Raw genomic sequence first — 15,589 nt, 5'->3', positions numbered from 1 at the left:
GAGGAAAGAAAAAAGAAAGAAGAAAATTTGCATGATTTCTATTGTATATTTAAAAGAAATAGCAAGTTGTATATAATAAATTTGCAGTTGCAAATGCAATCATCTTTTTTTATTATACTATGTTACAGAAATGCTTGTTTGATTCCATAAATTAAATATTAAATAAATAACTTTTTTTAAAAAAGAATGCTAGGAAGGTAGGTGGAAGGCAGATAGTGAAAGACTTTGAATACCCTACTGAGAGATTTGTATTTTACCCTAGAGACAACAGGGAGCCTTTGGTGATTGGTGATAGAGGGTAAGGGGTGTCACAGCTAGATCTGTGCTTTAGGAATATTAATTTTGCAGCTATGGGAAGGATTAGAGAGGGGAGAGATTAATCACATCTAACCCTTAAGAGAGGTTTTTCTTCTTTCATGGCCCATTAAGCCGCCCCTGCAGTTCCTCCTCCCCCCCCAAAAGAAGACAAGGCTCAGGGAGAAGAGGAGCACTACTGTGACATGCTGTGTTGCAAATTCAGGAAGTTCCCATTGAAAGAATATCTGAAGGAGATGAAATTGCCAACCAGCATAGATTCACAAACAGGTAAACAGGTGGTGTCTGCATTGAAGGCTATCAGTAATTAATCACTTAGCAAGCAATGCTATAATATAGTGCCAGGTACTATATTAGGCATTAGGCACTGAGGTTGCAAAGACAAAAATGAAACAGTCTTTGCCTTCACAGAGCTTACATGCAATCATATGAGCTCCCCAAGTACAAGAGCTGTTTTTTGCCTTTCTTTGTACCTCTAGTCTCAGCACATAGTAAGAACTTAATAAATGTGTATGGACTATCAAAGGAAACAATCTGTGAGCATATAAATATATTTGAAATTGATACAAAGGATATATAATGTAATTTTGGGAGGAGGTAATAGCAGCTGTGGGTTGGGAGGGAATCAGGAAATTCCTCATTAAGAGGCCAAGACACAGCCTGATCCACTCAGGACTTCTTGTTTTTGACCTATCCTGACCCAAGAGCTTACCTTTCTCTAGGAAGCAACATTTAAACTTCCTTTCTTCCTCCCTTTTTTCCTTCCTTCTCTCCTTCCTTCCCTTCTTCCTTCTTTCTTTCCTTCCCTCCCTCCCTCTCTCCTTCCCTCCTTTTTTCCCTTCCACCCTTTCTCCTTCAACAAGAGGAATCATACACTTACATGTGGGTGCTCTGCCCAAAGGAATATAAATTTCCTGAAATAGAATTCTGTTAAACCAGGCTTTGATAAAGCCTGTTTGGATTCAAATACAGCTACTTGACTATGCCTAAAACCCAAATCACTAAGGCTTTCACTGATTGGCCAACAGTAAGTCCCAGCCCAAACCTTTGTTAGCCATTGTTTAGGTTTTGATGGCTCAGAGTGAATGTAAATAGCAATTGTTTCTGTTCTGGCCAGAAACCCTGAGGGTCTTCCCCTCCCAGGTTGATTTTTTTTATTTGAGTAGGTAAAAGAGGCCATTTTTTGCCTCATTTTTTGCCTAGCCTTAATCACAGAATGTGTGTTGCCTGAGACAAACTGAGACCTGGGATAGACCTTAGCTTAAAAAGGCCAAGATCTCCCACTGCATCCACAGCCATCTCCAGAGGTCCTAATCCATGTCTTCTCTCACTGGATCCAGATGTCTGTGGAGGACAGAGGCTGGTGGCTTTGCACAGCCCTGCTTCACTTATTTCACTTGCAAGTCCAGACATCACTTCTCTAATGTCATTGACTCTCTTTGACCATAAAGGACGAGCAACAATCTGTGAGTGGTAGTAGCTGCCCCACTGGGGAACCAACTGGCCAGTTCAAGTTGGGCAATGCTGCTCCTTTCTTCCTTCCTTTCTGATGTCATTGGTCCTCTTCCAGAATGAAGGACAAACAATAACAACATTTAAACTCTATATAGGGTAAAGATTTGTTCATCCTATTCATGGACTCATGAGAGAACATGTGTTGTACTCATAATGGCTTGCAAGAGGTAATCTAGATTACAGTCATCTTAATTGCTTCAAATAGGAAAGTCACCCAATTTCCTCATCTGTCAAATGAAGAGATCAGACTAACTCACTGATAAGCAATCTATTGACTTTAAATTCCTGATCCTGTGATCTCATTATAGGAGCAGCATGGTATAATGGATAGAGGGTCAGCCTTGAAGTCAAAAGGATCTAGATTCAAGTTCAATCAAAAAAGGAAAAGAGAGAGAACTTTTTTTAAAAAAATCATAACCATATTTCAGTATCATTGATTTCCTTTGTAATCCTATGTGTTTTATTTTATGCATTTAAAAACATCTGAGAAGGGGTTCCTAGGCTTCACCAGGCTGTATGTGGATCAAAGGAGTGCACAACACAAAAAGGGTTAGCAATGCCTACCATAAGAATGTTTATTTTATGCCAATTGTGTTATTCATTTTGGTTTGTGTTTTTTTTTCCTAGATGTCTCATATATCTTATGGCTTTTATTAGTCACTATTGCTTATAACTGGAACTGCTGGTTTATTCCAATACGCCTAGCTTTTCCCTATCAAACACCAAACAACATGAGATACTGGCTAGTAATTGACATCATCTGTGATATCATATACCTGAGTGACATGATGATAATCCAGCCTAGAGTGGAATTTTTAAAAGGAGGAGACAAAATAGTAAGTGGAAAATGGTAGGAAAATTCCCACACATTGGACCAATGGGTTGACAAGCTATAGCTGAGGTTCAAATCTGGCCCTGCCTACTTTTGTATGCCTGTACACTAAAATTTTATTTAAAATGGAAAAACTACAGTTATCTTCTTTCACATCGTGACTTCAATCTATCACAGGTCAGCATAAGAAATGAAATGGGAATTTGGGGGTAGTTTTATGGAAGTTGCAGACAATACATGAAGACCTACAGATGACACAGAACCTATGACCAAATACTTAACCCAATTTTTACATTAGGGTACTGTAAACACCCCATAAAAGAAAAAGAGAAAAATTCTCTCGTATGAAGGGAAGGACAAAAAATTCTAAGGGCATTTTCCTGATCAAGGGGTTACCAGGCCTAACTCTATTTTCTTAGCTCACTATACAAAAACAGACTGCAGTAAGGATTTGGCCCGTGGGCAGAATTTGGCCACCTGGCTATAGTTTGCCATCCCTGCTCTGGAACATGGAGTAATCTATTGTTATTATTGTTTTTATTTTATTTTATTATTCAAATAATCTTATTTGGGTATGTAAGCATTCTATTCTTATGTGAAGCATTTGCCAAAAGGTAAAGAGCACCTGTTAATGGCATTCTAGTCTCTCTGAACCCAATACCATGTGAGAGAATTATGAAGTCAGGAGGGGGCAAGACTTTGAAATCTTATAATTTTAGGGCCATATTTATTCAACAACAGGCAATGTGGCATAACAAGTCAACACTGAGGTAGAATCTAACCAATGTGTTCCTTCTGCTGGCTCCAGAGCTTTAGTTCACTCACCAAAGATATCCCCAGAGTTCACTGACAGCTTGAAGAATGATGATGAGAGTGTACAAATAAGAAATAAACAAAAACAAACAAAAAAGAATGCTAATTTCAACCTCCATTAGATACACAAGGGGGGGAAATCAATGCTTGACAAATGGAAAATGACAAAATCAGTAAGGAAAGGCTTTTATTTTCAATTTTCTAAGAGGTCTTTACACACAATGGAGAGTTAGAGCCAAGAAAAATAACCTACAAAAACACACTCTGCAGGATCTATTTAAAATGCATTATCATGGGTTACTAATACATGGTAGAAACTACTTGCTTTGTGTCACAATAAGCATAATGCTTTGTTTCATTTAAAATAGTTCAAAGGCAAACAAGATCATAGGGGTTAGAGATGGACTGAATTTCATAAGTCATGTATTTCAATTCGCTCCTGTTACAGAGGAAGAAATTGAAACCCTAAAATAGGGGTTCTTAACCTGAAGTCTGTGAACTTTTTTTAAAAAATTATAACCATATTTCAGTATCATTGATTTCCTTTGTAATCCTATGTGTTTTATTTTATGCATTTAAAAACATCTGAGAAGGGGTTCCTAGGCTTCACCAGGCTGTATGTGGATCAAAGGAGTGCACAACACAAAAAGGGTTAGCAATGCCTACCATAAATGATTAAATAACTTGCCCAAGATCACACAAGCAGTAAGTTGCAAAGCTTGGGTTCTGCCCTTGACTGCTAGGAATATTGCCAGTATTATGGTAAGAAGACCATTTAAGGCTAGGGTACAACCTGAACTTCTATTTACATTTAGAGACCCAGGTAGTCCTTGGGTTCAGAGTTACATGCCACCAAACTGGCCAGATGTAGAAGGTGTAAGATTTTCCAAACATTTATCAGAAGAGCTTTTTCCTTCTTAAAGTCCGAGAAAATTACTAAATATAAAGTAATAAGAGCTAACAGTTCCATACAGCTTATTATATGCCAGGCATTGTGCTAAGCCCTTTACAGTTATCTCATTTAATCCTCACAATAATCCTGGGATGTAGGTACTATTATTATCTCCATTTTAACAGATGAAGAAATTGAGGCAAACAGAAATCAAAGTGACTTAGTCTAAGAAAGGAGTGGGGAGCCTGCAGCCACATGTGGACCTTTAGGTCCTCAAATGCAGCCCCTTGACCAAATCCAAACTTCACAGAACAAATCCCCTTAATAAAAGGATTTGTTCTGTAAAACTTGGACTCAGTCAAAAGGCCACCACACCCAAGGACCTAGAAGGTCACATGTGACCCTGAGGCCACAGGTTCCCCACCCCTGGTCCAGGGCATCACTGTGGAAGAGTCTTAGTAATGATCTACTTTCAAGACAACAGAAGCAGTGTTGTAATAAATCAGGATGTAGATATTGAACTAGATTATTCTTTGGGAAAGACATAAAATGTTCCTATCAAAATGAGTGCTTCCTAAGAAACCTTAATTTCCTAATACCTTGACAGTGAGGAGAGTAGTACAAAAGAGTTTTCCTTTCAGTTCCTTCCACTTTCCTAAGCTGGAAAATGGAGATGATAATATTTGCATTACCTACATTATGGATTAATAAGAAGATTAAATGAGGTAATACAAGTGCTTTGGAAATATAAAATACTATACAAATATGGGTTATATATAAATGTGAGTTACTATTGTTAGATCCATTTTATTTAGATTGCTACACAAGTACTAAACTTGATCTATTATTATATTTGTAGTTATTAACATATTGTCTATTTATTTGAAGGAAAGGGAGGGAATTGGGCAGGATCTACGATTTCATTGGCTTTGCAGTAAGAAAACACCCTCTGCTTAATGCAGACTGGAAACTGCTCTACAATTCATAGACTTAGAGAGCTATGGCATTGAAAGTTTCAATGGCTTGCCAGGAGGTGTGCAGCCAATAATTGCAATTTCTATTGTTCTTAATGATTTACAAGGGCTTTCCTCACAATCTTCTCCTGAGGTAGATGGTGCCTCCATTTTACAGATTGGAAAAAAAAAACAACTAAGGCTCAGAAATGTTAAGTGATTTGGATAGGTTCACATTGCTAGTAAATGGTGGCACAAAAAATGTCCTAAAATTTAAAAGTACCTATTTTTGCCAGTTCATGTGTCATTCATAATGATAACTGAATTTTGGTCTCAAAAAGTATAACACAAAGTTTCATAAAAGATATTTTCAACTGTATTTAACCCATATATCCAGTCTTATGGCCATAGACAACACTGTGAATCAAAGTCAAGGAAACAATTTGCTGAATATGCTGTTATTGACCCAGAAAGTGAGCTCTTTGTTTTAACTTCTTCTCCGCTCAGCACTTCCCATATGTCTGCTTTCCATGGGGATAACTGATTTTGTTCAGATTTGGCACACTACTGAAGGATACAAAGATACACTTTAAGTTTAACTTGTGGCTTAGTCAAAGGTATTACTTTTTGACAGATTTCAATGAAATTTGGAGATTGGATAAAGGTTATGGAACTAAATGTCCTAAAGGAAAAGCTATGGAGTCTGCTCCCTTAAAATGAATGTAATGTAATGTTCCTAACATTTGTATGATGTAAAATTAATCCGTCTATTTCAAAAGTACTTTAAAATATATGTGTTTGTGTTTGTATTTATATAAACGTATATAGATATGTTTAGATGTACAGTATGATCATATAATAGTATTATGAAATAATAGCAATAAATTCATTTTCTCATTTATGATCCAGTTTACCAGATTCACTGATGACTGTCTACCTTTTTAAATAACATTCAATTCAATTCAACAAATATTAAGCATCTATATATACACCATGATGTGTTAGGAGCTGTAGATACAAAGATAAAAAGTGTACCAAGTCTTCTTCCCAATCATTTTAAATTAAATCAATTTAAATTAAATTTAAATAAAATTAAAGGAAGACACTGGGAACCACCAGCAGATCTGCATCTGTGATTTCTAAAACAAATTACAAATCTGACCTGTGTCCACCTTTAGATGACTAGGGATTCAGTAGACCTGGGTTCAGACCTTAGCTATGAAACTATTAGCTGCTATGATTTTGGGCAAGTCACTTAACCTCTCATCCTCAGTTTCCTCATTTGTGAAGTGGATGACTTTGCACTGGGATGATCAAAGGCAGTGTGTATTTGAAGGATTTTATAGCCTACAGTGTGCTACATAAATAAGTGCAAGTTATTCTTCAAATTATTGGAACCACTCTGGGGATCTGGACCAGGTTGGGAATGTGTCTAGATGCAAAAGTCAGCAAAAAGGAGGGCAGAGCTGAAGAGAACTCTTTGCCTTAATGCTTCTTGACTTCCCTGCAGCATCCAGAAGACAGGCTGAAAACCAGCACAGAGAAAGGCTGCTGATTGAACCACAGCAGAAACAAGCCCAAGCACCTTAGAGAGTCCAGGAAATCATTGGAAGGAGGGGCTCTAACTCTCCTCTTGAAGTTGCATTGACTGTTTCAGCATACTAGGACAAATGGGAACTAGGAAACAGCTCCCACCAGGAAAAGGGCAGGCCAAGAAAGCAGAGAACCAGAGTCCAGTATTAACATTAATCATTTGAGGCTATATAGTTTGAAATATGAATTCCTATGCTCTTAATATTGCATTTACATGTATATTTTAGATAGAACCAAGGGAGATGAAGGAGCACTACCGAACTTCTGCAAAATTTAAGGTTAGTATCCTGCATAGCCTTTAAAAATCCAGGCAGTCCTTTCATGTTAAGTTTCTTAAAATGAAAGACCTTCTCTCTTAAAATTAATTCTACCCTTTTATGAAATGTGTCATGTAGCTGCAAATGGACTGGCCACAGGTGGATATAAAATGTTTGCTCCTTACCAATTGCACCATATTTTATTACATGGGTTAATGTATATTATGCAATGCCTATATTTAAATCTAGAATCAAAAATGAAAGTTTTAAGCATTTATTAAGTGTCTGCTATGCAGCGTACTTTGTCTAACTAATAGCAGCATGTGGGTAGAAAAGTCAGATAAATTTACTTTCTACTCCCCGCTTCTTCTTGGGATTTATTTATCTAAATAGAATGAAAAAGAAGAGATAACATTGTTCTTCCCACCATCCCTCAAAAAAAAAATTTTTAAGCATGTAGTTCAATGGAAAGAATGTTAAATTTGGATTCTCAGGACCTGGGTTCAAATTACAGTGAGCTCACTTACTGCTTGTATAACCTTGGGCAAGTAACTTAATTTCTCAGTTTCCTGAGCCTCAGTTTCCATATCTATAAAATAAAGGAGTTGGACTACATGAACTCTGTGGTCCTTTCTAGCTCTAAGTCTACAACCCTTTGAAAGCAGGATTTAAGAACCTCATTATCCTTATTAGTTAACTGACATTTCTTGAAATCCCTTTATAATTTATTTAGTTTCTACGTCCTAGTAGAAACCTGTCATATCTGCTACCTGCCTCATAGGGGATCAAATGTGAGGATCAAATGAGATCATATCTTTAAAGTGCTTAGCACAGTGCCTGGCACATAGTAGGCACCTAATAAATGCTTGTTTCCTTCCTCCCATCAGAGATAAATATTCTCTATGTATGTCACAAAGTTCATTCCAGACTCTTTCTCAATTATTTTTTAATCTAAATATGAATGAAAGCACTTAATTTGTTCTACTTACTAAAACATATTCATATCTAGTGTGTAACATGGGCTATTTTATAAGTAGCAAAAAGTTCAAGTCTACCTGTGGCCGACTTACATTTATGGCAACGTGTAGACACTAATCCTGTTTTATGGCTGAGTGTGCACATGTCAAGTGAAATGGGGAACCAGAGTCTGGCAGAGCAATGGAAAGAACTTTAGGCTCAGTCAGGAATCCTGGATACCTCCAGTAGGTCTATAGGGTGACCTCAAATAAGTCAATTCACAGTTCCAGATCACAGTCCTCTCATTTTCAAAATGCACCTGAGGCTGTCCCACCTCCTTCTCAAAATGATTATAGGAACAGATGATATCTGTGGAAATGCTATTAAGAGGTAAAATAAGGAGTCTGATTATATTACTTAATTACTACGTCAGTAACTCATGTTAATAAATAACAAATAGTCTGGTTAATTAAGACCAAAAGTTCAATTTTTATTCCAAAGTTACAGTTCCCCAGATGATTGTCAATCTCCTATTTCGTAACTGTGACCTTGAACAAAACCCTTAATTGTTCTGTAACTTAGTTTTACTATTTCTAAGATATCTATAAAAATCTACACATATCCTATAACTCAGAGTTATATGAGGATTAGTCCTCATGTTATCCCTGGTCCAAATCATCTTTCCTGGGCTACCACTCCCCTGTAGGTATTGTCCAACTCTTTTAGAAGAGCTGTCTTCTTTTTTATTTGCACTCATAGTTCTTAGCACAGTGCAATGACACGCAGTAAGTACTTAATGAATGCTTTTTTCATTTATTCATTGATAGAGTTGTACAAGGCTGTAGGGGTCTCCTATAGTTCAACGCCCTTGTTTCATAGAGTAGATCAAATTGAGAGCCAATGAGATGAAATAACTTGCCTAAAGTCACATAGCTAGTTAGTAAGAGATGGGACTAGAACTCAGGTCTCCTGACTCCCCAGTCCAATGCTATTTTCATTACACCATGCAGTGATCTCACTTTAAATGAATGAAAAAAAAATATTAAGTGCTTACTAAGTGGCTAGCACTGTGCTAAGTGCCACAGATACAAAGAGAAAAAGAAATACTCCTGTTCTCGAGGAGCTTACACTCTGTTTGGGGTAGACAATGCATGTAAGAGAAGTCAGCTGTATGGCAGATGGTAAAACCTGGAAGTGTTCAAGGTACAAGGGCTAGGCGGGGGCCTTAGGATACATTAGTAATAAGTCCGATGATGGTGCTGGGAGTCTGGAGGGGGTAGAATCAGCCCAGATAGTAAGACCCAGAGCACCTAAAGTTGCAGTGGCAAGATAGATGATAAAGTTGTAGTCAAGGTCCTCCATCTCACTGGAGGGATTACAGTTGGCAATTTCATCTCAACCAAACCTTGTGAACATTCATGCATTTTCCCACTGTTTGCCTTGACAGTGGATGGGTAAAGGAAAGGAAAGGAGGAAGGCACCTCTGTGGTAGTCTACCCAGCTACCCCACAGAGTCAAGGGGTGGGGAGGAAAGCCTGGGGTCAAGGAAGGGAGCAAATGAAAGAAAAGGGAGAAAACTATGCCCAATGGCAGGTCTTGCTGCCAGGTTACCCCATGGGTTCTGGGCTGTGAGAGAGTCATAAGAGGGGACAAAGGGAAGGTAAGTGGGGAAGGTGTCTCTGATAATAGTATAAATAAGGGGTGGGTGAAAAGTCTGAGGTACATTGCCACCAAGATAGTATATAAGTGTTGTATGATCACTTCACAATTATCCATGAAGAAGAGGAATAATTAGAGCCGACAGACACTCTGAGAGGCATAATGGAAAGAGCAATGATTTGGGATTCCTGAGACCTAGCTTTGACTCCTAGCTCTACTACATACTAGCTATGGAACTTTGCCCAAGTGACTTCATATCTCTGATTATGTTTCCTCATCTTTAAAATGAGCATAGTCATAGTTTTATTACCTATCCCAAAGTGCTATCACGATGAATAAGTGACATCATGTATGAAACAGGCTTTGAATAACCATAAAGCACCATACAAATGGTGGCCAAAATAAAAATCCAAAATGATCCCTTAGCTATTCAGCAGCTACTCCCTTCAGACCATCTATGAAAGCTGCTGAAGACTTGCAAAGGAGACTGACTAGAGTTTCATCTCTTCTTCCTTTCCTAACATGGACTCTGCTAAGCGTGCTACCCAATGCAGTAAATCAGTCCAAAGATAGATAATGGGAGAGTGGAACAAAGGGCCTGGATAATCCACAAGCTAGATAGTGAGTCTCAGAACACTCAAAAATTTGGCAGCAACGTAAAAATACATTGGAGGCAATGAACGTTCAGTGGTTTCAAATAATGCCAAGGCTAGGTTTGATTTTCAGGCCAAAAGGCTGCTTCCCAGCAGTATTTTTAAAATACTATTAGAATGTACTCAAGCATCAGCAGCTATGCTATAAATTAAGTGTATGTGATGACTCAAGCCTATGCTGTATAATGTGAGGGAAGAAAGAATCTCCCACAGGATTCAATAACTAAGAAAGGATCAGGTTCATAGTTGTTAATCCACAATAAATTTATAGTGGACAGCATGTATGCAACCTAACAGAGTTCTTGTTATTGTGGTGATTATGTGGCTTTACAAGGATTCTGAATATTACCATGGAAAGTTCCTTCGAATAGAGGCCTACAGATAATTATTGGTGACATATCATTTTTTCTACATAATGAATGTTGAATCCAGCCATGTTCATAAAAAGGTGTGAATGCATCATAATTGTTAACTGTATTCTTTCAACAGCTGGATCTCATGTCAATAATACCATTCGATGTTCTTTACTTCATTTTTGGGTTTAATCCGGTATTTAGAACAAATAGGACACTGAAGGTGAGTTATCTATAATTCATTCTTCTTTCTGAAATGGCAAAAATTTGGGACATGGTTAAAGTTAGTCAATTCAACAGATGTTTACTGGCTGCAATTTAAGTGTTTTTAAATTTCCATAGAGTCTATATGACATCATCATCATTATAGCTAACATTTCTATCTATAGTGCTTACTATGTGACAGGTACTGTGCTAAGTGCTTTACAATTATCATCTCACTAGATCCTCACAATAACCCTGGGAGGTAAGTGCTAAAATTATCCTCATTTTACAGATGAGGAAACTGAGGCAAACAGAGATTAAGTGACTTGCCCAGGGTCATGTAGGTAGTAGGTGTCTGAGACTAGATTGGAAGGTCTTCTTGACTCCATGTTCTATCCACTACACCTCCCAGAAGGGGTGCTGGACTTGGAACCAGAAAGACCTGGGTTAAAGTCTGACACATACTAGCTATGATGGTGGGCAAGTTACTTAACAAGGAAAAAAGGAAGGAAGGAAGGAAGGAAGGAAGGAAGGAAGGAAGGAAGGAAGGAAGGAAGGAAGGAAGGAAGGAAGGAAGGAAGGAAGGAAGGAAGGAAGGAAATACTTATTAAGCACCTACTATGTGCCAGGCACTGTGCTAAGTGCTTTATAAATATTATCTCATTTGACACTCACAACAACCCTGAAAGATAGATGCTGTTATGATTATCATTTTACAGTTAAGGAAACTGAGGCAGACAGCAGTTAAGTGACTCACCAGATTGTAATTCAGATCTTCCTGACTCCAGGTCTATACTATCCAACTTTGCCACCTGGCTGCCAACTCAGTGCCTCATTTTAAAAAATAGTAAACTGCCAATGGGTTGATGATCTGTATCAGTCAAAGGAATCTCTGTATCCAGAATTTCCCAAATAAATAAAACTTTAGCCCAGACCAAAAAAAAGTGTGCATGGGTATGGATATATGTATTTTCATATACATATACATATATGAAACAGTATGTAGTAGTACAATAGAGGGCTGGACTCCAAGTTAAGAAGACCTGAGTCTGAGTCCTGCTTATAACACATACCAACTGAATGACCATAAGCAAATTACTTAACCTCTCAGTACCCTAAGCAACTCTCTAAGACTATATCTTACAGAGAAAGTACTGACCTACATGGGGAGAAGTTCCACACTGGAAGCTCTCACTTCCCTGACTTAATCTGTGCTCCAGTGACACTGGCCTCCTGGTGGCTCTTCAAATAAGACATTCTACCTCCTGATTCCAGGCATTTTCTCTGGCTTGTCCTCCATGCCTAGAATGTTCTCCTTCCTCATCTTTACTTACTGGTTTCCCTGGCTTCTTTCAAGTCCCTGCTAAAATCCCACTTTCTTCATGAGCCTTTTCTGTTCTACCCTCTTAATGTCTTCCCTCTAAAATACTCTTCAGTTTACCCTGACTCTAATTTGCTTATATATTCTTGTTTGCACATTGTCTTCCCCCATTAGACTGGGAGTTCCTTGAGAACAGAGACTATCTTTTTCTTGCCTGGCACATAGTAGGCATTTAATAAATGTTTGTTGACTGACCACATAAATAAAATCATGGATCCAGTCCAAAAAAAAAAAAAAGGATGTATAACATTCTTCAAATGCTCTTCAATTCCAAGTTGATTTATTCATTCCCTCTAGCCTACTACCTCAACCACTAACAAAAACCATAACAAAAATTAAGTACAAATAATGTGTCTTTTAATAAATGAAACTGCTCTGTTGGGTTTTCTGCTATGTATTGTAACCGTACCACTTCCAAATAACCTCATTTTTAAATAAACCCCTGGAAAACATGATTGTTTACATTTACATGGTGACCTTATAAAGGGAAAATCAGGGTATTTCTTTTACATGGAAAATGTACTACTTTCAAAAGAGTCCAAGGAATAAATATTTAATTAACAACTTTATCATGTACCTAAAAAAGAAAAAAACCTATTAAAAAAGGCAGAAATGCTATGCAGTTGCTTTTATTAATAGCAATACATGAAAGACCAATAGTGCAATCATGAGTAATTAGTTACTGATGTGAAAATTCTCTCCACCAAAGCAGATCTCAACCATCCCAGACAAACAGATGGAAGAAGCAGGTAGATATTAGTGGTTTGTTCAAGGTCCCATAGCTAGTTATAGTAGAGCCCTCATTTGAATCTAGGCTTTTTAACACCAACATCAATAGGCTATCCATTATGTAACACTGGCCCAACTGACCTAATATTTTAAACACAATACTACATCTTCCACCTCCATGCCTCTGTACTGTCTGATTTCCATTCCTAGACTGCTCTCTCTTCTTCACCTTTAACTCTTGTTTTCCTTCAAGCCTTAGCTCAAATGTTTCTTGCTGCATGAGACCTTTCCTGTTCATCTCCACCTGTTAGCTCCTTCCCCTCCAATGTTATTTTGTATCTACTTTGTAGGTTTTATATATGATTACTTATATAAGATATATATATATATGTATGTATACATATACATATGTGTGTGTGTAAGTGTTGCTTCCCCATTCACATGTAAGCTCCTTGAGAGTAAAAACTATTTCATTTCTGTATTTTTGTACCAAAAATGGAAGACTTTGTAATTATATTACTTTCCAGAGGATGACAGAACATCCAAATATTCCAATTAATTGGCAGAATACATGCTGGGTAATCTATACACCAAGTAGGCCTTTTATAACCTTTTAGTGTTACTAAGTCATAAGACAGTCTCACCATATGCTATGATCTCTGGAGTGTTGGTCCAGATTAAAGAACTCTTGGTGGCCAGCTCTAGGACCATAACCACCTCAAAGGGTCATGGGATCCCTTGACCTGATAATTCAGTTCTGATCCCACCCCTTACCAAATTTCCAATCCAAGTGGAGGGATGTCAAACCTGACTCATTAAGCTGCTTCAAATCCAGTGGATTTGGGATCTTTCTGGGCTTAGGTTAGAAAATTCCAGGACCTTAAGTGTACCACAGTCTATAGCCGTACCCCCCTACCCACCCCCCACAAAGAGGAACCAGAGCCCTTGAGCTTTGAAATACCCTGCAGGTGAACTCAGTCTTTACTAATAACGCCACTTTTGACTTCAGTAGTTGCCAAACTATAAGTGATATCAGTGTCCTGAAAAAGGTGTCATTTTTGATATGCCAATCCATATGGAGGGTTTTTATCAAATGTTTGTCTCTGAATTATAAATGAGCAAAGTAATTAAGTGTTGGCAACAAGTTACTGTAAAAAGGACATGGAAGCAAAAAATCTGGAAGTATGCATCTCAAGTATTTCCTTTAAAGGAAATTAAATTAAATTCAACAAATATTTATTAGGGACCTACCATGTTCAAAGCACTGTGAAAAAGTGCTAAGGACAGAACACAGATTTTTTAAAAATTACATGAATCCTGTACTCAAGGAGTTTACATTCTACTTTTCAGACTTCGTTCTACCGGTCCCAAACCACAAATAAATTGAATGTGCAAATAAAGTGAATGTTCACAAATAAATGTGAATATTCACCTGTAGAACAAATCACTGTGCTAAATGTTCAGTAGTTTTTGCTTCAAATGAGTTTATTACTTTCCCAAAATGTCTATTGCTTAATATGACTGTTTTCATAAATGCCTAACACATTTCTGGAAAGAAATTCCATGTCAAAATATTTTAAATACTATTTGAGATCTATCATGCTTTTGTTGTTCTGTTGCAATGGTTTGATTGTTTTTGTCCATTAAGAAATTTTAAAACAGAATCAAATTATTTGTTTGAAATTTCCAATCTGCTAAAAAGCAATTACTTTTTTCCTTTTGATAAACATAAAGGGCTGTGTGTGTGTGTCTATGTCTGTGTCCGTCTGCGGGTAGCAGCCCCTCTAGGGCTTCCTCCTCCAGTTAAGTACTCACAGGTGGCAGTTGGGTCCCCTAGTGGTCACAACTACTCATAAGATACTCTGTGGATCCGCATTATTAAAAATATAACTCACAAGTCCCCACTTATATTCTTACTTTTAATAGCCAGACAGTGGACTATTAGCCTCAAGCAAAATAATCAACTAAAATGTCATGGTAAAAACAATAGCTACCAAACATTCCACCCATAAACACAGGGTACACTCTGCCACAAAAGCAGTGTCAGTGGAAAGAGTAGTCATAAACTTAGACTACATTAATAGTGAGATACACGTGGATGGAACATTGGCTACCAAGGCAATTCATGCCTTCAGTACTGAACGACCCCAATGTTCTTTCTTTTTTCACAAAATCCTCATGGTGTTTCCCTTTCCCCACTGAGTACCGCCTCTCTGCTATGCAGGTCACTCACCTGGGCTCCCTAAGCCTGCTGCTCTCTACAATTCATTTCCCATCTTCCAGGGCTAATTATCTCTTTAATCCGTAATTGGCTTTCTTATTGGCTGCCAAGTGTTATCATACAGCTTCTTCCATTAACTCACTCTCCCTCTCTCTGTACCTCCATTAGATTCAGTGTCTATCACTGGGCAAGCAGATTTTCTGCAAGCCATGGCCAATGAGAAAAAGTGAAGACAGAGGAATTCCTTCCCCCCTAGGTGCCT

At 37.8% G+C, this 15,589-nt stretch overlaps 1 protein-coding gene across 1 annotated transcript in view; it reads left to right on the top strand.

The window, feature by feature from the left end:
* Nucleotides 1-15,589, top strand: part of CNGB3 (cyclic nucleotide gated channel subunit beta 3) — a 189,460-nt gene that overhangs the window by 93,405 nt on the left and 80,466 nt on the right. Inside the window, exons 5-8 of the mRNA XM_020970100.2 lie at nt 430-585; nt 2,458-2,666; nt 7,141-7,191; nt 10,929-11,015. Of these exons, the coding sequence (XP_020825759.1) occupies nt 430-585; nt 2,458-2,666; nt 7,141-7,191; nt 10,929-11,015 (503 nt within the window). The remainder of the gene's footprint in view (nt 1-429; nt 586-2,457; nt 2,667-7,140; nt 7,192-10,928; nt 11,016-15,589) is intronic.

Source organism: Phascolarctos cinereus, unplaced genomic scaffold (assembly GCF_003287225.1).
Source record: "Phascolarctos cinereus isolate Bilbo 61053 unplaced genomic scaffold, phaCin_HiC Scaffold_4;HRSCAF=312, whole genome shotgun sequence".
Classification (NCBI taxonomy): Eukaryota; Metazoa; Chordata; class Mammalia; order Diprotodontia; family Phascolarctidae; genus Phascolarctos; species Phascolarctos cinereus.
This window is presented reverse-complemented; position numbering and strand designations above follow the sequence as displayed.